The 23125-nt window shown below is 36.9% G+C and overlaps 1 protein-coding gene across 1 annotated transcript in view; it reads left to right on the forward strand.

The window, feature by feature from the left end:
* Ppef1 (protein phosphatase with EF-hand domain 1) overlaps positions 1-23125 on the forward strand; it is a 135145-nt gene that overhangs the window by 27107 nt on the left and 84913 nt on the right. Inside the window, exons 3-5 of the mRNA XM_015487974.2 lie at positions 72-172; positions 1026-1176; positions 9678-9843. Of these exons, the coding sequence (XP_015343460.1) occupies positions 9798-9843 (46 nt within the window). The 5' untranslated portion in view covers positions 72-172; positions 1026-1176; positions 9678-9797. The remainder of the gene's footprint in view (positions 1-71; positions 173-1025; positions 1177-9677; positions 9844-23125) is intronic.

The following is a 23125-nucleotide window of genomic DNA, read 5'->3' on the forward strand; positions in this document are numbered from 1 at the left end:
AAGAGCTCTCTCTGGTGTGTGTGTGTGTGGTGCTCCAGAGAGATCTGAAAATTATAACTCTTTTCTTTCAGACCTCTGTGTTCTCTCATAGAGAAGACTTTTTCTCATCTTTGTTTCTCCTGAAACACCTGGAGTGAGGAAAACCTTTGCAGTGGCCAAGCAAAAGACCCAGGTAAGATGTTATTTGTTGTTAGACATTATGGGCTAATTCTACATGACTGTATTCTACATGATAAACATTTATCATGTGAAAATGAAAGAGGGAATGTATACTCATTGGAGTATATTTATTGTTTTGCAATTTCTTAGGATGATTTTTCTCAGAAATGCTGATTGTAAATCAATTGTTATTTAAAAAAGGTGTACAGATGACTTTGCAATCTGAAGGGTTGTGGCCTGTTTCAAATAAATTTGATATTTGGAATAACTTAGGTGATGAGAGCTAAAAAATGAGGCAAGCGACACTTTGAGAAACACTTGTAAGTAGATCCTTCATGGAGTATTATCCACACTCTACTATACAACTTCATATTTAGAAAGCTTCCTTAGCTCCTTTGGCCTCTTTTAATAGAGGACCACAGGGTTTTTATTTCTTTGTAAGAAATGGAAAAGAATTTGTTGCAGTGTTTAAGAATTCTCTCCAGTGATTTAGTTGTAACACAGACTGGATCCTGAAAGTGAGGCATAGCTAGCCTTTAAGTGGGCAGGCATTTTTGTTTTTTAATGGTTAAATAGGGGAATCCTCAGTTTTGCCACTAATCATCTGTGCCAGGGAGTATGATATTTAATATCTGAGCCTCAGTTTCTTCATTTGTAATATGGGGGTGATGATGCTACCTTGAAGGTTTGCTATGAAGATTTACTAGAATAATAGAAATATAAAGCACCTACTGTGCTGGGTGCATAATAGTCCCTTAATAAATGGTAGTGATTTTAACTCTTATTGTTATTACTGGTGTAGCATTATTTCAGATCTTGCAGCTCTGAGGGTGGGGCATTTCTTTGTGAATCTTCATTTATTCTAGAGCCTACAGACATTCAAGGGGTGTGGTCTCTGGGAGGCCCCAAGCGAAGCATTCTGAAGGAAACTTGAGTAAACACAGCGGATTCCCACCCATGCATGGCCCCTGCTAACCTGTCTGCTAAGAAGAGTTGCTCTTTGTTCAAGTCAGTAAGGTATGCACTTTTATCTCTTAAGAAGAAACTGAGGTGCAGAGGAATTCATGACAAGCTGAGAATTTAAACTTCAGTCCTTTCTAAATCCAAGGCTCTACTGAACTAACATTAGACAGTTAGGAACAACAGTTGTTCTTGAAATGGTTACCTCAAAAGGGTCCCCTCCTAGTTGTCAGCTCGCTCTTAAAGATTCCCAATGCACATTAATCTATTGAAGGCTCTGAGAAATCCTGCAGTTAAAAAACAAAACAAAACAAAACAAAAAACTTGTTAAACACTACTTTTTTCTCATGGTGGAACTTTTTTTTTTTTTTTTTCCTTATTCTTAGAATAATAAACCACATTGATGAACAGACAAACACAAACACACTTTGGAAAACCTGGCTCTAGGTTAAGATACTTCATGATTATAATCATATCAGAAGTAGAGTGAGCCTGACAAGGTGTCCATTCTCCATGCTAGTGTCTAGAGTTCAAGGAGGAAGAATTATAACTGCCTACTTAACTCCCATTGTGGTAGTATGGTAGTGTGGTGATGGTGGGGGAGCCAGATAAATGATGGTGGATTCTGGATTTGAGTTCCTCAGGGTCAGAGCTTGAGTAGGAATTTCTCACAAAAGCTAACATCTCTAGGAAAAGCTGGATTTCTGGCATGGAGAACTACCCAGTTAACATCTAGAATATTGCCAGAGGTAGATTCATGCACAGTCAGGGTAGCTGAGCCAAGGTGTGGGAGTTGTATAGAGATCCACTTAGAAATAAAATAATGTTAAGAATGAATAAGAACATCTTAGGGAAGCTGGGCTTACACTTCAAGAATGCTCAGTGGTAAAGGGTGGGCTGGCTCCAAGGGCCATCTTTTGTTCTTTCCTTGTGTTTTCAGCTTTGAAAATGAAAGTGGTTAGGATGAGATGAAATGTCAAACAGTTCCACTCTCGGGTCTCCTTCCTGTCCACCCATCGGCCCACAGTAAAAACCTTTTAGTAGAAGCCCAACCTTTTGGTAGAAACCTGTCCTTTTGCAGATTGTACGTTGAGTGCTGATGATGAGTCACTAATTTATGTTTACTCTTAAAATCATCTTTGATATATATCAGAAAGGGCAGAAGCACTGGGCAGCTTTCAAGCTGTTTTTGCCACAATCCACCCAGTGGTTTATGTGACCAGGACATCAACCTTTTGAGCCTGAGAACCCCTTGCAGGAGGAATCACTTTTTCAGAGACTTTGATTGCTGTACTAAGTCCTCTCCTTGATGCTGGTGGAGTGTGGAAATGGAAGAAGCTTAGGTTTTTCCAAGTCATGGAAAATCCCCAAGTCATCTTTATTAGCTTCATAGTCAGCCATAAGTGTTCCCAAGGATGCCACAAACACTGCTCACAAACCTGCTTTCCTCTCCCCTCTGCTTCAAGGTCTAGGTTGGGTAGCATGTGGGAGTGGTAAGTGGCACCAGATGTTTTTCATGTTTTGGTGAGATCTCTCTCTCCTGTTACCTGAGAAAGAAAAACAGTATAAAAAAATGACACAATAATAATATAAAAGTTCTAATAGCCAATTATTTTTTTCTAATAGACAACCAAAGAATTCTAGAACAATTATCATTTCCAACATGATTTTAAAATTTGCTTTAAAAAAGAATGCAAAAATGATACACTAATAATGACTTTTAGGGGCTGGGGTTGTGGCTCAGTGGAAGAGCGCTTGCCCAGCATGCATGGGGCACTGGGTTCAATCCTCAGCACCACATAAATATAAAGTAAAGATATTGTGTCCACCTGAAACTAAAAAATAAATTAAAAAATTTAAAAAAATAATGACTTTTAGCAATTAGTTTTCTAAAGGACTCTGGCTTAGAAATACTTATTTCTTTATTCATTTATTCATTCAGTATTTGTCAAACATATGTTATGTAAAAGGCACTGTGTAGGTGCCAAAGGTTCAAGGGGTATTTACAAAGAAAGTTACACATGGTGCTTACAGTCTAACAGAAACATATGCAAGTTTGATGCTTTTAAAATTCCTAGTGAATTTTATATATGGAATTCTATGTGTTTATAATGAATTAGCTGAGAAGCAAATGCCTTTGGAGATACATTATTTTTCTGGAAAAAGGACATTGAGATTAAGATACATCACGTTTGTTATCCAATCAGTGTTTGTTGCTTACTCAATGCCAAACTCTAATGATTCATAGAAAGGGGTAGAAAAAAATAGCATAAGCATGGAGCAAAGCCCAAGGTAGATATGGATACTGTGGGAGGGCAGTGTTTCTCAAACTGGGATATGGGGACTGCCTGCATCAAAGTACCCTGAAGGGTACACTTTATATATATATATAAATTTATTTTACAAATATATTTACTTGTACATATTTTTATTGATGCTGGGAACTTGCACATTCTGGGCAAATGTTCTACCACTGAGCTATACCCCCAGCTCAAGATTGCACTTTAAATGCAGATTTCTTGGCCTCCAGAATTTTTGTAATTGAGTATTATCAGTAAAGCCTGGACTTTGAATTTTACCCCCTCACCCACACCTGCAGTGATGAAGGAATGTGCAGATGTGTTCTCTAATGTACTGTAGATGACCTTTGAGAAATTCCTGAGCACAAAAATGGGTCAGTAGTATACCATTTGGAGAAGAGTAGATACCAGAAGCCAGAGACTTGTTAAGTCTAACTCTGGAAAAATTCAGCTTCCAATGAATGGAGTCAAAGCATTTCTGGAAAAATGATCACTAGGCAACATTATAGGTTTGATAAAACATTGTCTCTTTTAGAGATTGTCAAACTTTGCTGTATTTTAGAATCATCTGGTTACCTTTAACAACATCTTGATGTTCAATCCCCACCCGATACCAATTACATCAGAATCTCTGGAGGGTGGGACCTTGGCATTAGTATTTTTTAACCCCCCAGATATTCTGATTTAATGAAGTGCAAGCTGAGCGTTAGGAGCTTAAAAATTTCCCCAATATGCAGCAAAATTTGACATTAGGCAAATTGCTTTACTTTCTTGTATTTTGTATAAATAGTAGGTAATTTTAAGGGTCTTTCCCACCTTTAAATGTCTATGATTCTTTTATTAAAAATCATGCCAAACTGATTCCCTTCCTTTTTCCTTTTTTACTCTTCTTTCTCCTCCTTCCCTCTTCCTCTTCCTTTTCTTTCTGAATAAATATGCTCAGACATTGTGAATGTAGTGGATATACCCTGAAGAATGATCTGGAATGGAGTGCCACAGGGCTTGTTGTGCCTTTGAACTTGACCTTAACATTTTTTATCCATGATGTAGATAAAAAAAAAGACATGAAAGAAATGTCTATCAAATTTGTAAATAACCCAAAATTTAGGGGAGTTAATTTGATACATAAAAGAATTGGGTCCAGCTGTATTTTTATTTTTTGGTTCTGAGGATTGAATCCAGGGTGTCAGGCATACTAAGCATTCACTCTACCACTACACTACACTCCCAGCCTTATTTTACTCATATTAGTTTTCCCTTTCTTTAGTTGAATTGAAATTTTTAAGTCTTTAGTGTAGTAGTAGTAGAAAAAAATGATAGAAAAAAGTAGGTAAAGTCCAGAGTCAGAGCATCACAAAATAAACATCACCCCAAAAGCAATGAGATGGTATACTACAGAGGGGAATTTTGTTTAAAACCCTCATCAAGTGGTTATGGAAATGCCAATTCAGCAGCCTCATCAGAAGGATCTAGTAAGCAAGAGGGGAGACTTCAGAGGGGTCTCAGGAATGCCTGGAGAGCTCATTTAAAAAGGACACTCTTGGGGCTGGGATTGTGGCTCAACAGTAGAGCACTCGCCTAGCATGGGCGGGACTTGGGTTTGATCCTCAGCACCACATAAAAATAAAGGCATTGTGTTGTGTCCATCTACACCTAAAAAAATAAATATTAAAAAAAAGGACACTCTTGGGCCATGCCTGTAATCCCAGTGACTCTGGAGGCTGAGCAGGAAGACCTTGAGTTCAAGGCTAGCCTCAGCAATTTAGGGAGATCCTGTCTCAAAATAAAAAAGGCTGGATTGTGGGAGGTGGAGAGAGGCTTGTGTGGGAGAGAGAGGCTTGTGGGAAGCCGGTGGTGGCAGTTGGGGCTCTGAGGGTTTTTCCTGAGAGGCTATTTTGTTTGGCGTGTGTGGTTCTAAAAATAAAGTTAGTTTCTTTTGACAAGTGGCTCCTGATTGTGCCCAGCCAGACTGCGGCATTTGGTGGCTCGCACGGGGAGCGACTGAGGGTAAGTGATAAGGTAAACTGCTCGCCCCTGAGGGCAGGGCGAGAGGATGGGTAGCCATTTTAAGATTCTTCTTTTGTTATTTTGTTTCACTTTTGTTTTAAGTTGCCTGTCCCTGGAGATGTGTAAGATGGAAGAAAAACTGCTCACATCTGAGGAACAGATAGGGAGAAAGGACAGATGGACATTTCAGGAGGCTATTATAATGATTTTGTGTTGTTCCAATTTTGTTTCACTCTGTTTCAGTTTTGTTAGGCGTTATCTTGTTGGGTTGTATTATAGTAGAAATACGGGATCAGAAATTAGTAAAAAACAAACTGAAAGAGTGTTAAGTAAATTGTTAGAGGAAGGAGGCATCTCAGTAAAATCAAGAACAATCAGGGCATACGTTGATACAATACAAAAATGTAGCCCATGGCTTTTTAAGGAGGAGTTGTTAAATATATCACAATGGAACCATCATGGTGAAGATTTAAAAAGAATAGAAAAGAAAAGCCCAGGGACTCTGCCAGTTGGCACATTGCCATTGTGGACGTTCATATCTTGTTTGCTTAGTCCAAAGCCTTCAGTTCAGACAATGGTAGAGGAAGAAGAAGACATAATGATTCAAGTAAAAGAGAAGGTCTCTCAAGTTAGTCAGACAGAGGAAAAGATTCAAGTAAAAGAGAAGGCCTCTCAAGCTAGTCAGACAGAGAAAGAAAGTGTAAAACAGAAAAAGCCATCAGGGGGAAAGTTACAACAGGAGACTGCTACTAACACCTTTCTATCACCAGAGGGTGTAAGTGTCCAACCAACAGCACCACCTCTACAGGAGACTGCTACTAACACCTTTCTATCACCAGAGGACGTAAGTGTCCAACTAACAAGGCCACCTCCATATGCTGGGAGGTCCCCAACCCCCGCAGTTGATAGTTGGGATCCTGAGACAAGATCTCAAATATTAACATGCCCTGTATTTGAGGCAGGAGGGCAGCGATTTTACCAAGTTTTAAATTTCAAAACAGTGAAGCAGCTAAAAGAGGCTGTAACAACCTATGGTCCTCAAGCACCCTTCACTGTAAGCATGGTCGAATCCATTAACAACTTGAACATGACGCCAGCAGATTGGGCTAATATGTGTAAAGCTGTGCTAAATGGAGGACAATACCTGTTATGGAAGGTTGCCAATGAGGAATTTTGCAAGGAGACGGCTAGGCGAAATGCAGCAGCTGGTTATCCTCAGAGAAATCTAGATATGTTGTTAGGAAAGGGACCTTATGAGGATCAGCAGCAACAAATTGCATATGATCCTGGTGTATATGCACAAATTGCTGTAGATGCAATTAAGGCATGGAAGACTTTACAAGGACATGGAGGTTTACAAGGTCAATTATCTAAGGTAATACAAGGAGCTAATGAACCTTATGCTGAATTTGTAGATAGGCTTATTCAAACAGCTACCAGAGTTTTTGGGAATACAGAACAAGCAATGCCATTACTAAAACACCTGGCTTATGAGCAAGCGAATCGTTGGTGCAGAGATATCATTAGACCATGGAAACATGAAGATTTAAACACATATATTAAATTATGTAGAGACATTAATGAACAAGAGCAAGTCGTGGCAGCTGCAGTAAAACAGGCTTTAGATGCCAGAGACATTAATGAACAAGGGCAAATTGTGGCAGCTGCAGTAAAACAGGCTTTAGATGCCAGGCCAAGAACATGCTACAATTGTGAACAAACAGGACATTTTAAAAGGAATTGCCCCATTGGAGGAGGGTTTAACAAAACTAGGTATCAAAGGAGTAGAATACCAGGTATTTGCCCACGATGCCGTAGAGGGAGACATTGGGCTAATGAATGCCGTTCTCAAACCACCATAGAGGGTACTCCATTATCAAAAAACGAACAAGGACCAGGTGTTTATCCACGATATCGTGGAGAAAGGCATCGGGCTCCATTGCCAAAAAATGGACAGGGGGGCCCAATGCTCCGGGGCCCAAAACCACAAATATACGGAGCACTGGAGGAACCCAGCAACCCCATCAGGGTAGTGCCCAGGACACATTGTCCATCAGATCCCTCATCAGACAAACCAGAGGGAGCGCAGGGTTGGACATCTGCGCCTCCGCCAGAGCAGTACTAACTCCAGAGATGGGAGTTCAAATCATTCCCACAGGGGTGAAAGGACCTCTTCCCAAAGGAACAGTAGGCTTATTATTGGGACGCAGCTCTTCTACTCTAAAAGGACTTATGATAAGTCCTGGGGTAATTGATCCCGATTATGAAGGTGAAATAAAAATTATAGCCAGTTCTCCAAAGGGTATATCAGTAATTTCACCAGGAGATAGAATAGCACAGTTACTAATAATACCCAGCCTACATGATAAATTTTCCAGTCGTACTGTAGAAAGAGGTTCCAAGGGATTAGGCTCCACAGGTGTAGATTGGGCTATGCTTTCTTTAAATTTAGATTCTCGCCCCATGCTAAAACTAAATATTCAAGGACATGAATTTAATGGGCTACTGGATACAGGTGCAGACCTTAGCATCATCTCTCGTCAAGAATGGCCAAAACATTGGCCATTACAACAAGCCACTCAAACGCTTCGAGGCCTAGGAGTGGCGACTAATCCCCATAGAAGTGCAATGGTATTAGATTGGAAGGATCCTGAAGGATGTGAAGGAACTATACAGCCATATGTATTGGATCATCTTCCCGTAAATTTATGGGGACGAGATGTCCTAGATCAATTAGGTTTGACATTAACAAATAACATCAACCAAAATGCACCCACTATTATGACTAGACAAGGTTTTAGGAAAGGAAAAAGATTAGAAAAACAAGAACAAGGTATAGCAGCACCAATACAAATAGATCAAGGAACAGACAGACATGGGTTGGATTTTCAGAAAGGGCCACTGAGACAATAAAAATTACTTGGAAATCAGAAAGACCAGTATGGGTTCCTCAGTGGCCCCTGACTAAAGAAAAGATACAAGCAGCCCATGACCTGGTCAAACAACAATTAGCAGAAGGACATATACAACCTTCTGTATCTCCCCATAATACTCCCATTTTTGTCATCAAAAAGAAATCTGGTAAATGGAGATTATTGCAAGATTTAAGAGCCATTAATAATGAGATGGTTATTATGGGACCTGCTCAATCAGGGATTCCTCAATTGTCTGCTTTGCCAAAAACCTGGTATGTTTTAGTTATAGATATTAAAGATTGTTTTTTTTCAATTCCAATTCATCCTGAGGATAGTCCACGTTTTGCGTTTACTATCCCTGCACTGAATCATGAAGGTCCTGATCAGAGATATGAATGGAAAGTACTCCCTCAAGGGAAGACTAACAGCCCAATGAGCATCACCGCAGAGGAGCCAATCAGCTAGATGTTGCTGGGGCCGCTGTGAGCCAATCATCAGCCGGCAGCTGGAAGTTTGCTGGGGCCCCTTCGGCTGTGGCTCTCAACAAAAAAAGGCTAGGGATATAGCTCAGTGGCAAAGTGCCCCAGTACTAGAAAAGGTAAAAAGGACACTCTCACAGATAATGATTCCTAAATTTGAGGGGAGGTCTTGAATTTTCTTCTTTTAAACAAGCACCCTCAACTGATTGAAAAATGAAATATATTGTCAAAAAATTCACTTTGATTTTAATTTTGTCACAGTTGTTTATACATGTTGTTTTTTTCTCATAGTCAGCCTCCAATTTGTGTTTTTAAAGTCCAGATAGATTTAATTACTTTGAGTTTAAAGTCAAAACAATTATATCAGCTCCTCCATTCTCTGTATTTCAATTAGAAAATAATACATTCTTACAGTTCAATTATTTATTTCATTATTAATGCTTCTTTTTTAAGGTGCTGGAGATTACCACTTGGCTACATTCTTAGCCCTTTTTATTTTTTATTTTGAGATGGTCTTATTGAGTTACCAAGGCTGGCCTCAAACTTTCCATCCTCTTGCCCCCAGCCTCCTGAGTAGCTGGGATTACAGGCATGTGCTATCTACCATGTCTGACTATTAATGCTTAATTTTAGGGTTAGATTTGATTTAGAGATGGAGAAACTATAATTTGTGTGTGTAGCTGCTCTGTAGCTACTGTTGTGATTTGGAAAATAAATCAGGGTCAGATTATGTCTGATCACTTTCCACATCACACAATGAATAGTAATTCAGAAGAAGCATAAAACGAATTCTGCAGCTCCTTAGCTATCATGTTGTTAACTGATACTTTCTCTCCTTCCCTCCTGTTTCTTATTAGTATCTGTGATTGAAGGGGATCAACTAAGAGCAGCTCCTCACAACATCAAGGAAGAGACTTTTCATACTCTTATCTTGGAATCAGAAGTTGAATTTGTGAACATAATATGATTTAGAAATCATGGGTTGTAGCAGTTCTTCAACAGGAAACAAGAAATCTGAGAAAGGTGAGTGCTGGAAATGTTGCCTGTGTTTATGAATGAAAAGAAAAATTCTGTCTCTTTTTGAAATACTTTTCCCCCTTTGAAATGTTATTTGTGAACAGAAGTGTTAACTAGGATTTTTGGATTGTTTTTTCTTTTAAATACTTTATTGAGGTGAAACTCATAACATACAACCAACTGTTGTAAAGTGAGCAACTCAATGGCATTTAGTACATTTACAATATTGCACCACCTGTCTGGTTCCAAAACATTTCTTTTACTCCAGAGTAAAACCCCTGTCCTTTAAGCAGTTTCTCCTGATTTCCCTCTCCCCTCAATCCCTGGCAATCTCTGTGAATTTTATTCTGTACATTTCATGTAAATGAAATCACACACTATGTGACCTTTTGTGCCTGACTTTGTCCATGTTGTATCATGAATCAGTACTTCATTCCTTTTTATTAATGAATAACGTTCCATTGTATGAAAATGCCATATCATGTTAATCCATTATTAATTGACAGACATTAGGTTGGTACTATTTTTTTTATTATTATGAACAATGTTGTTATGAAAATTCATATATAAGTTATCATGTGGATGTATGTTTTCAGTTTTCTTAGGCATATGCCAATAAGTAAAATTGCTGGAACATATGGTAGCTATGTGCTTAACATTTTGGGAAACTTCGAAACTGTTTCCCCAAGTGGTTGTATCAGTCTACATTCCTATCAGCAGTGAATGAGGGTAGTAATTTCTCCACACCCTTCATAGCACTTATTTTTGTCCTTTATATTAGAGTCATCCTAGTGGGAATGAAGAATCTCATTGTGGAATTTGTTTGTACTTCCCTAATGACTAATGATGTTGAACATCTTTTCATGTTTTTGACCATTTGTTTATCTTCCTTGGATAAGTGTCTATTCAGATCGTTTATCCATTTGTTATTGTTATTTATTTTATATTATTTTGTTGTAAGAGTTCTTCATATATTCTAGATACAAATTCCTTAACAAATACATGACTTGCCAATATTTTCTTCCATTTAGTGAGTTGTCTTTGCACTTTCTTAGTGGTGTCCTTTGAAGGAAAAAAATTTTTAATTTTGAGAAAGTCCATTTTTGTGTGTACGTGTGCTTTTGGTACCATACCCAAGAGTCCACTGATAAATCCAAGAAGTTTTATGCTTGTATTTTCTCTTAAGAGTTTTGTAGGAAGGCTGGGTTGGGGTTGTAGCTCAGTGGTAGAGCACTTGCCTAGCACATGTGAGGCACTGGGTTCGATCCTCAGCATCACATAAAAATAAATAAGCAAAATAAAGTTACTGTGTCCATCTACAACTAAAAAAAAAGTTTTGTAGGATTTTGTTCCATTTGGAGTTAATTTTCACATGTGTAAGGGAGTGATATAAATTCATTCTTTTCATGTGGATATCCAGTTGTTCCAACACAGTTATTGAAAGGAGGACTATTCTTTCCCCATCAAATGGTCTTGGTACTCTTGTCAAAAATCAATTGACTGTAAATGTGACAGTTTATTTCTTGACTCTCAATTTTATTCCATTTATCTGTATGTATTCCTTATGCTAGTATTGTAGAGTCTAGATTGTGTAGCTTTGTAGAAAGTTTGTGTCTCTGTGACCAAAATACCCAACAAGAACAACTTAGCGGAGAAAAAGTTCATTTTGGTTCACGGTTTCAGGGATCTCAGTCCATAGACTGACTCCATTGCTTTGGGCCCAATGTGAGGCAAAACATCATGGGGGTAAGGGTGTGACAGAAGGGAACTTCTCCCCTCATGGCAGCAAGGAAGCAGAGAAAGAGGGAGAGGGAAGGGGATGAAGGGAAAATGCACTCTTCCAGGGCACACCCCCACTGACTTACCTCCCCTAGCCACCCCTCACCTGCCTACAGTTACCACCCAGGTAGTCCATTCACCTAGGTTGCAGCTTTCATAATCTAATCATTTTACCTCTGAATATTCCTGCATTAACCTATGAGCTTTTGGAGGACACCTCATATCCAAACCATAACAGAGTCCTTCAACTTTGTTTATCAAGATTGATTTGGGGGCTGGGGATGTGGCTCAAGTGGTAGTGCGCTCGCCTGGCATGCGTGCGGCCCGGGTTCGATCCTCAGCACCACATACAAACAAAGATGTTGTGTCCGCCGAAAACTGAAAAATAAATATTAAAAATTAAAAAAAAAAAGATTGATTTGGCAGTTCTGGTTCCTTGTATTTCCATATGAATTTTGGAATTGATTTGTCAATTTCTCAAAGAAGTCAGCTGGAATGTTGATTGAGATTGTGTTGAATCTGCAGATCAATTTGGAGTGTATTACCATTTTAATAAATAAGCCATCTGATCCATGAACACAGTATGTTTTTAATTTCTTTTACTGACATTTTGTAGTGTACTATTTTACTTTTGTGAAATTTAATCTAAGTATTTTATTCTTTTTGGTGCTATTGTAAATAATTGTTTTCTTAATTTCATTTTGGATTGTTCATTGCATTGTTCATTGTTCATTTCTTTCTTTCTCTCTCTCTTTTTCTTTCTCTTTCTCTCTCTCTTTCTCTCTCTCTCTCTCTCCTTTTCTTTTCTTTTCTTGATACCAGGGATTGAACTCTGGGGCACTTGACCATTGAGCCCCATCCTCAGCCCCATTTTGTATTTTATTTAGAGACAGGCTCTCACTGAGTTGCTTAGTGCCTTGCCATTGCTGAGGCTGGCTTTGAACTTGCAATTCTCCTGTCTAGCCTCCCCAGTTGCTGGATTTACAGGTGTGCACCACTGCACCGGCTTCATTTATTTTCTCTAAAAAATTTTTAGTGGATTTATTAGTAATTTTTATTTATAAATCATGTCAGCTGCAAATAGAGATAGTTTTACTTCTTCCTTTCCAATGCCTTGTGTGTGTGTGGTGCTGGGGATGGAATCTAGGGCCTAGTACATGCTAGGCAATTGCTCTACCGCTGAGCTACATTTTAGCCCTTCTAGTGGCTTTCATTTCATTTCATTACCTAATCTTGCTAGATCTTCCAATGTTAAATAGAAATGCCAGAGTAGATATCCTTGCCTTGTTAGGGGAAGGTATTTAATATTTCACCATTAAGTATGATATTAGTTGTGGTTTTCTCATAGTTCCTTTTTATCAGGTTGAGGAAGTTCAGTCCTATTCCTAGTTTGTTGGCTTTTTAAAAATTACAAAGTATAATTTTGTCAAAGTCTTTTTCTGCATATTGTAAGATGATCATGTGGGGTTTTTGTCCTTTTTAGCATATTATGTTACTTGAAGTTCAGATATTAAACTAACTTTGCATTCCTTGTATAAGTCCCACTTGGCCATAGTGTATTAATGCTGTTTATGTGTTGCTGAATTCAGTTTGCTAGTATTTTATAGGGGAATTTCATATCTGTGTTCATAAAAGTTACCAGCTTAGTTTTCTTTTGTCATGATGTCTTTGTCTGGTTTTGATATCAGGGTAATATTATCCACATAGAATGATTTGGAAAGTGTTCCCTTGTTTTTCGTAAAAGTTTGTGAAGAGCAGATATTACATTTTCTTTAAATGTTTAGTAAAAGTTCATCAGTGAAGCCATCTGAGCATGGGGTTTTCTTTGTGGGTAGTTTTTTTGATCATTTTATTTCTTTACTTGTTTAGGTCTATTCAGATGTTCTCTTGACTAATTTTTGGCAGTTCATATCTTTCTAGGAATTTGCCCATGTTATCTATTTTTTTTAACATGGACCTGTCCAGAGTATTTTGTTATAATCCTTTTTATTTTTCTATTATCTCCTATTGAATGTGTCAAATAAGATTTATTATGATTTCACATTTCATAAAATAAACCTGCTGAAAGCTGACACTATTGTGTATTTGTATTATATATTTACTTACATTTGCCCAGAGGTAAACGTTTTATTCATGAAATATGTTTCTCATTCAGAAATTTTAGAAAATAGAGAAAAGTGGTTAGAAATAACTGATACTCATCATTTTACTATCCAGAGTTAATAACTTCCAGGGTTCCCCACCCCCTGCTTTGGTGTAATGTAGGATTTTTGATAGGAAAGAAAAAGTTTTATGTAGCAATAAGACAGCATCTCGAAAGATGAACAGCTAGCACCTGGGTTCTTCTTGAGTAGCACAGCTGAAAGTTTATGTAGCATCTTTTATGGGATTAACTCAATCTCAAGCAAGTGGATATCAGGATAGTTCATTAGTCTTGAGAAATGTCCATTTCTGGATCATAATGATGTAGATACTTTTTCTTTTTCGCAGTGCTGGGGAATGAACCTAGGAAGGTGCTCTACTACTGAGTTATAGCCACAGCCCCTAATGAAGATTTTGTGTGTTTTTTCTCTTTTTATAGAAAATTTAAAATTTTTAATAAATATGCTTTGTTCAAGAATGTGAAAAAATTACAACAAACACAAACATACATTTTCTGGTATGGTACCTCCCATCACTTGGCAGTTATGGTAAAACTAAATGATTTATTCATGATTTTGAAGAATCCAACCTCATGATTATCATTTGCTTTTAGAAACACCACATTATTTTGGAAGGCAGCTATGCTCACCACTATACCACCAACGTGCTCTGGCACACCACATTATTTTGGAGAAACTGCTGTGAATGAGACAGGAGGCCTCTTAACTTCTTTATAGTCATATGAAATAATTCTTAGAGTGCCCATATAGTATTAGAAAGCCCTTCATTTATCATTACATGTGTGATCTCGCTTCAAGCCACAATGACTGCTTATATTCAACACTTATACAATGAATTGGCCTTGGTGGAACATATGTTGGTTTAAATCCTGTGTCTATTTAACCTAATTTGAATAAACTGAACTTACAGTAACAAATGACATAAATTCAAACAAATTTCTAAGTGGTAGTAGGTTTTATGAGTTTTTTTTCTTCAAAGTATTACTTAAATACATCATGCATACTTTGGAGCAAAAGTAGAATCAACATCTGTAAATACTCAGAAGAATTTATAACATCCAAATTTTGGCTGTAACACAAATGCTGTCTCTAATAAAGATTTTTGATAATCCTAAACATTAGTTTTTGTAGCCTCGCTTGCAGCACTAAAATGTTATTATATAAATATTTCTCAGGTTGTTATAAATGATTTGTAAACATCAATGTAGCCATTGTTAAATATTTCATTTAATGGTTAGACCATAATATACTTAAGTATTCTTCTAAGATTGCACTCTTTTTTAAAAAAAAAAAATACAAATAGCACTTTGAAAAAAAATTATTTATGCAATGCTATTTCCTTAGTTTGGATTATTCCCATGGGTTAATCAGGTGATTAGATATGAAATTACTGTGTCAAGGGCTATGCATATTTTAAAAACTCTTGAGAGAAAATAATAGCTATTAACAGTATTTTACAGCATGCTAAACATATTTTACATATATTTTATTTATTACTTGCAATAAACCTGAGTAAAGAGTTGTTATTCCTGTGTGTATAGTTGAAGCAGCTCATGCTCAGCGAGGTATTTGTCAAGGTTATACATCTTTTCACCTGCCAGAGTTGGGATTTGAACCCATGGGGCTCTGAGTACGAAGTGTTACTGTCAGCCATTATACCCTTTAATGCTGCCTCCTAATGTTGTTGCCTTCAGAAACTAACTTTAATTAAATTTACTTCTATAAAGTACCTTTTATTTGCATAGTGCTTGTATGGTGGCCAGGCCCTTTCACAATACATACATTGGATCATCACAACCTTGTGAAGAAGGGCTGTTCTAAATTTGTAGAAAAGAAAACAGGCTTTGGGAAGCAAAGTGATTGGCTTAAGAATACACAGTAAATAAGGGGATAGGGTTGTGGCTCACTGGTTGAGCACTCGCTCATGTGAGGCACTGGGTCTGATCCTCAGTATATAAAAAGTTTAGTTTTAAAAAAAAGAATACAGGGGCTGGGGCCGTGGCTCAGTGGTAGAGTGCTCACCTAGCAAGTGCGAGGCCCTGGGTTCAATCCTCAGCACCATATAAAAATAAATAAATAAAGTAAAAGTATTGTGTCCAACTACAACTAAAAAAAAAAAAAAAAGAGAAATAAATATTAAAAAAAAAGAATACAGAATAAGAGTGTCAAGGCAAGAATTTGGTTGCTGTTTTTAGTGGTCTTATAGTGTTTAGGAATTTTCTTTTCCTGCTTGATCATTTAGCTCAACCACAGTACTCTGGCTCTGGAGTATTGTGGCAGTTTTAAGAAAGAATAGCCTATATATAAAATCGAGACCATCCTCTTATTCTAGGCTATCCACCTTCCATTTAGAGAGGTAGCATTGATTTTGTAATGTTTGTTATTTCACTTTTTTCATAATATACAAAAGAATACTAATATTACCTATGATTTATTTAGTGCCTACTACATTCATTATTTCTCACCAAAACTCTTAGAGGAAGTTCTGATTAGTTTTCCTTTTATAAAGATGAAGAAACTGAGACTTGGATTGAAGAACTGCCCAATAGTTGGTGTCTAAACCTGAATTAGAACCAGATCTGACAGATTCAGTATCCTACCTTGACTTGGAGAATTGGAATTTTACCATGTAACACAAATAAATCATTGTAATTTCACTCGCCTGAACTTCACTTTACACTTAAAATTTTATGACGATGGATTTTCAGTTAATAATCTATTGCCTCCCACCACCCCCACAGAGCACTTTGAGAACACTAATATATTTTATTTCTTCCCTTGAGACCACTTAGAAATGCACTTATTCAATTTCTCTAAGTGCTAAGGAACTGACAAAGACTATACCATTTTGGATTTCAAGTTGATGCAAAAGCTATGACAAATAGAAAATTTCTCTAATGGAGATTATTCTTATCAAAAGTATCTGTTATTTTTATTTAAAAATCTAAAAATTATTAAATAGTAAGCCAGATATTTTTCAAATTCTTAATAGGATTCTGGTTTAAAAAATCTAGTTGATTTCATTGTTTAAAAATTTGACAATTAAGTCATTTATAACTGCTTGAGAGAGCCTTCTGGTGATAGTCAGCCACATGTCCCCTATCCCCTTACACCTAAGTTTAAGTTCTATGTTTCAATTTGGGACCTTCATGGAAAAACAGTGAGTGACATTGTTTAGAGGGCCTCTTGCTATTCTTATTAGTATTGGTTCTTTTTTTGATTATTATTGCCATTAAGAAGTCATTACTGGCACTGTGGGGTATAGGGAATAGAAGATGAAAGAATGATATAATACAGTGAATACCATGTGTCCTTTATGTAGATTCATCAGTTGTTATATACCCTTGATATACTTTACCATGCATCTCCTAAAAGAGTATAAGTATGATACTAAATCACACTGAAGAAATTTAACACTGGTAATGTTAGATATGTTATCTACATATAGATAACATTATATTCAGAATTTCCCAATTGTCTAAAATTGCTGTCTAATGCCTCCTCATCTATCCCAGCCTGGGGAAAATGAATGGGCTTGATATTCAATGGAGCATGCGCAGTACTGATTCTGCTCAACTTCCTGGTAGTACTTGGCACTCATACACATTTTTTAAAATACTTATTGCCTTCAGCTTCAGTTGCAGCACCTTCTCCTGGTTTTCCTTTCCAGTTTCTGCTGGAACTATTTATGTGGTCTCTACTTTCTCTTAACTTTTAAGTATTGGGGTTTCTCTGGGTTCCTCTTGGCCCTCTTATTTTGTCACTCTAATGTTCTCCTTGTGTAACTTTACTCCATGACACCAATTATTGTCAGTATATCATGACTGCTAAATCTTTATTTTCAGCCCATATAATGTGCTACAATTCCTGGTTTGTTGACAATCATTTTAAAATACTTTCCTTCATAAAAGAAGACCACTTTCTTCATTTGAAATTATGATCCCTCTCAATAATGATTCTTAGTCATTCATTTTTTTGATATGATAATGTGTTGACCTTGAGGTTTATATAGGATTAATGCTATAAGCACACTGTGTGAGATGACAAAAAAACCAACAGACTTTCTATTCTTTATACCAATTAAATGCAGCTTCACCTTTTACTTTATTCACCATGTGATTAGGGTACCTTTGCTTTAATATTTTGAGACTCTGACAGGGGCTATTTAGATATCCATTCTACAATCATGAACTTTAGAAGGCAGAAAATAATGCTTAAAGGATATGGCATTCCATCTTTCCATTTAAATGATTTTTCCTAGTTCCCAGCCTTTATTAGGCAAGTAACAAAGAAGTCAATTTTATAGTTGGATCCTGTTAATTGTTAGAAAATACTTTCACAGAGAGATATTTCAACTCAGTGTAAGGAAGGGCAATATCTTAGCCCCGATTTCCAGTTATTTCCTGTAATAGAACACTTATATAGTTATGGCTTTATATTGTATTAGCTTTTTAGCAGCTGCAAAAGACAAAAATTAAATGCTGATTGTGTTTGACCTTGGATGAACAAATGTGGCAGTATAACTTGGATTAGTAATTAATAACAGGGAGACATAAAACAGAATTGCAATCAAGGTATTTAATTTTTTCCTGAGTAAAGATTAAAGGTCATATTGAATTATTGAATAGAACATATTTTCTTTGAGAAAATATTTTAATAATTTAAATTATTAATACTTTAACATAGCTAAATTTCCTTTACACACTTAAGAATAGTTTTTAAAAATTGATATCTTTACAATAATGATTCTTTCAGAAAATTGGCAAAAAATAATGTGACCGGTAGGTTGCATTTATTTTATTTTATTGTGTTACTGGGATTGAGCCCAGAGGTGCTCTTCCATGGAGCTACATCCCTAGCCCTCTTCATTTTTAATTTTGAGACAGGGTCTAAGTTGCTTAGACTGAATTGGAACTTGTGATCCTCCTGCCTCAGCCTCCCAGGTGGCTGGAATTACACATGTGTACTACCATGCCCATAGCTCACAGTTATTTGTAAACTGCAGTTTTCCTGTTCTGAGTGTTTTACTAAGTTGACCTCTTATTTTGGTATTGTATAGATAAAGCTCAGCCACGGATTACAACTCTAATGGAATTTCTCAAGATGGTTTTATGTAATCTTTGTGTTGTGCTATTTGTGTTGTTGAATAAAATAGGGCTTTAAAAATCCTAATCCTAATAAGTATAGAAGGAATGAGTTGGAAAATGCAACCACCATAGAAATAATTGCTTTAAGCAAAAATTATGTTGTTTTAAAGAATAGCCTCAAAGCATGTTCCTGCAAATTGTTACTAAAACAAGGGAAAAAAATACTTTTACAATAGAGAATTTCATGTGGATACCACCTTGACCAAGTGATCTAAGTTAATATCTCCAGTAATGAGACTGATTAACATCATGTACCTCTTGATGTAATGTCCTGAGGACACATCACTTATCCTACCAAAATGTATAACCTGAATCTAATTGTGAGGAAATAGCAGAAAGATCCAAATTGAGGGATATTTTACTAACAAATGGCCTGTATTCTTAAAAAATTTCAGTGTCATTAAATAGAAACACTAAAATTGTTCTAGTATAAAGAAGACTGAAGAAATATGATACATGTGGAAAGAATGCATAAATGACAGAATATTAACAATTGTACTGTTCTTACCATTTTTTATACATTTGAAAATGTTTCAGAATATAATGAAAAAAATAATCCTGTGCAATTTAAGTTTACCAGGTTTGTGGTAGTTGCAACCTAGGTTTATGTCCTTTGGTGGTACCATATTTTTGTCCTTGTTTTTGGTGTCTGCCAACTTTCTTATTCATTGAAGACTCTTTCCAACTCTTAATATCATCACGTGTATCTTCACAGTATATGTGAATAATCCCCGTAAGGCTTTGGCATCTCTGTTCCTTGTTCTCCAAAATTTTAACAACCCTTTCCACTACTCAAATTCAGTTGCTCCCTCCCATTTCCTGCCCCCATAGTCTACCTCTGAAATCATCATGATTACCATACTATTCTGTGACCTTTTGGTCTTTGTTGAAACCTCTAAGCCTAGACCTTTCCCATGTGTCCCTGTCTCCTAACCCCTTCTTGTCTTCACTTTCTCCCCCATTCATCTTTCCTCATCTTCTATTGGCTGTCACTTGCACCAGTTAACAGATCATCCACAGTGATCATATTTCAGGTGATTTAAAGAGAATTAATAGGTGAAATGTTTAATGTTCCTGAAACAATTGCTAGCAAACTTTAATCACAGTTCCTTGATGGGAAAAACAAAACTATTAGTGACTTGATATATTTTTCTATAGGAGTGCTGGGGATTGAACCTAGGCCTTGCACATGCTCAGCAAGTGTTCTTCTACTGAGCCACACCTCTAGACCTATTTATTTATTTATGGTGCTGGGAATGGAACCCAGGGCCTTGTGCATGCTAGGCAAGCACTCTACCCAGCTGATTTTTTAAGTTTTATTTTGAGATAAGGTCTCACTAAGTTGCCTAGGCTGGCCTTGAACTTGCTGTCTTCTTCTCTCAGCCTCCCAAGTAGCTGGGATTACGGCATGCATCACCACACCTGGCTGATTTATTTTTTGTGTGGCCTTTAGAATTTATCTTCTTTGTCCAGAAGTTTTTGGTTTGAATGTTCAGCCTTATACATCAAAATTGTCCTTTAATGGTTATATTCAGCTTTGCTATGAGCAGTAATAGGCTGGCTACAGCGGTGGCATTAAAAAAAAAGATGTGGATGAATTGGAATATTTTTGTAGTTGAAAAGGATTTTAGCATATAACCCAAAGTTCTTGTTGTTCAGATGAGAGACTGAGGACCAGAGAGGTTACATGATTTGCCTCAAGTTCCATAGCTGGCACCTGGTTAAGTCAGGATCAAAATGGAAGTCTCCTGATTACAAATTCATGGCATATTTATATTAAGTCACGTGGATGGGTTTGGTGGTTAGTCAAGAGGGCGTGAAAAAAAGTCACGTAAATTAACCTCTAATTTTCGACCTTTTCTAAGTGGAAGGCCGGAGTTTTCTGAGAATGATAAAACTGTGATCTCTTTTTTTTTCTCTTGGGGAAAATGATAGTTTTAAAAAGTTTGTCATTGTTTGGACACTGGGCTTCTCTTGTTTAAGAAAAATGCTTTCCAGGACTCTTGGGCCCTTGCTCTGCAAGGATGCCAGAGTTTGTGAATGAGCATCCCTCCCCAGGTCTTTTGCCTTGTTTGCTGCTTGTCTTAGTCCATTATCTGCTGCTATAATAGAATATCAGACTGTGCAATGTATAAAAAACACTTATATCTCATAATTATGGAGGCTGGGAAATCCAATGTCAAGGTGTCAGCATCTGGTGCGTGCCTCCTTGCTGCCTTATAACATGGCACAGAATATCTTATGGTGAGAGAGCATGCGTATGCAGAGAGAAAAAAGGAGCCAAATTCAGCCTATGTTATCTAGAACCCACTCCTGAGATAACAACATTAATCCTTTCATGAGGGACCCAAGTACCTCACAGAGGCCCTGCCTCTTAATACTGTCACAATAGCAATTAAATTTTAACATGAGTTTTGAAGGGGGCATTCAAACCATGTCATTGACCAAGAAGCAGGCTTTGTGACCATCTCAGGTCACTGGGCATGTGCTTTGAGCTGTTTTTCCAGTGAAGCTGGAAGTCTCACTTGGGAGAGCCGTACACTCTTGCAGATGGCAACCATAGAATATCTGTAAACAAATATAACAATACTGACACCTGTAGTCCCTAGGGAGATGTGAGCCATACCCTATTCTCATTGTGCTTTGAGCAGCAGAGGTAATAGATGCTTTTTTTCCTTGTTTAATGCCTTTTGCCGCTAGAGGATTCATTCTCTTTCCCATTCATTTGAATCCCTTTTAATCAGTTCTATCACACTTGTGCCTCTGTGTCTTCCTGACTGGATGTCAGGCCCCTTAAAGGTGCATTAAATATTTACTCATTCTGATGCTTCCTCTAGAGGCCTCTGCCCACAAAATTTCAAAATTAAATAAATGCTTTATCATTCCAAATAGAAATTCCTTGTTCAAAGAATTATCTGTTAAGCTCCTACTTCAAAAACAAAGCAAGCAAGCATAAGAAGACTCCACCAATCAGCATGAAGAGAAACACAAAACAGTCTTAACAGTAGTTTGTTTGTTTCTTTCATTCATTCATTCATTCATTCATTCATTCATTCAAGAAATACTTATTGAGTACCTACTGTATTCCAGGAATACAGTAATTAATCCAACAGACCAGTCCCAGCCCTTCTGGAGATTACATTCTATGGGAGAAGACAAACTGTAACAAATAAGTAAAATGTATATTATATCAGGTGGTGTTAAGTGCTGTGGATTAAAAAAAAACAAAGAGACTGGTGATGGTGGGAGGAGTGCCATTTAAAAAAGGATACTTAGAAAGGCTTCACTGAGAAGGCGGCATCTGAGTAAAGACTGTGGACTATAAAGGAATAAATCCTGTGCTGGTTGGCGTGGCTCTTCTTGTGCTCAGTAGCCTGTTTGTCCATGGCAGATTGTAAAATTTCTAATGAAATGGTATGTGTAATTAGGAACTCTTTGGGGCTCTAGACTTTGTTATCCTGGAGAGAGACAATTTTTAAAAAGTGTCTGTGAATTCATTGAGTGCTTCCTATATGTCAAGCAATGTATTAAGCATTTTATATCAATCAATCAATATATTAGTAATACCTGTGTCAACACATTACTAATACATTGTTATGTACTATTACAACAGTACTGGAAGGTATTCATTTGTTTATTTGTCCAACAAATATCCAATGCCAGGCCTTTTCCCAGGTACTGGGGATGTAGCAGTGGACAAAACAAAGTTCCTATTCTCATAGCTAATAGTAGAAGATAGACAGTGAACACATGAACATGTGACCATATAGAATATCAGGTGGTGAAGGTGGTACTGCCTCATTTTTTTATGGCTTATTTCAAATGTCTTGGTGGGTTGTATAACACAGTGGTTATGAGCCCAAGTTCTGGAATTAGAGATCTAGATTTGACTCTACATTCTCTCATTGATGAGCAATGTAATCCCAAGCAAATTATTTCTAGGACTCAGTTTCCTTATCTGTGAAATAAGGCTAATGATACTTCATAAAATTGTTGGGAGTATTAAATTAAAAAATTGAATTAGATGATCCACATAAAACACCAAGCATGGTTTCAGACATAAAGCAAGGACTCTGAAAGTATTATTTACTAACTCCTTACCTGGATATTTAATTTCTTGCAAAATATAATGATTGCCACTGGAGAAAATAATCTACTAAAAAATACAAAAAAAAAAAAAAAAAAAAAAAAAAAAAAAAA

This window comes from Marmota marmota, unplaced genomic scaffold (assembly GCF_001458135.2).
Source record: "Marmota marmota marmota unplaced genomic scaffold, marMar, whole genome shotgun sequence".
In the NCBI taxonomy this organism is placed as follows: domain Eukaryota; kingdom Metazoa; phylum Chordata; class Mammalia; order Rodentia; family Sciuridae; genus Marmota; species Marmota marmota.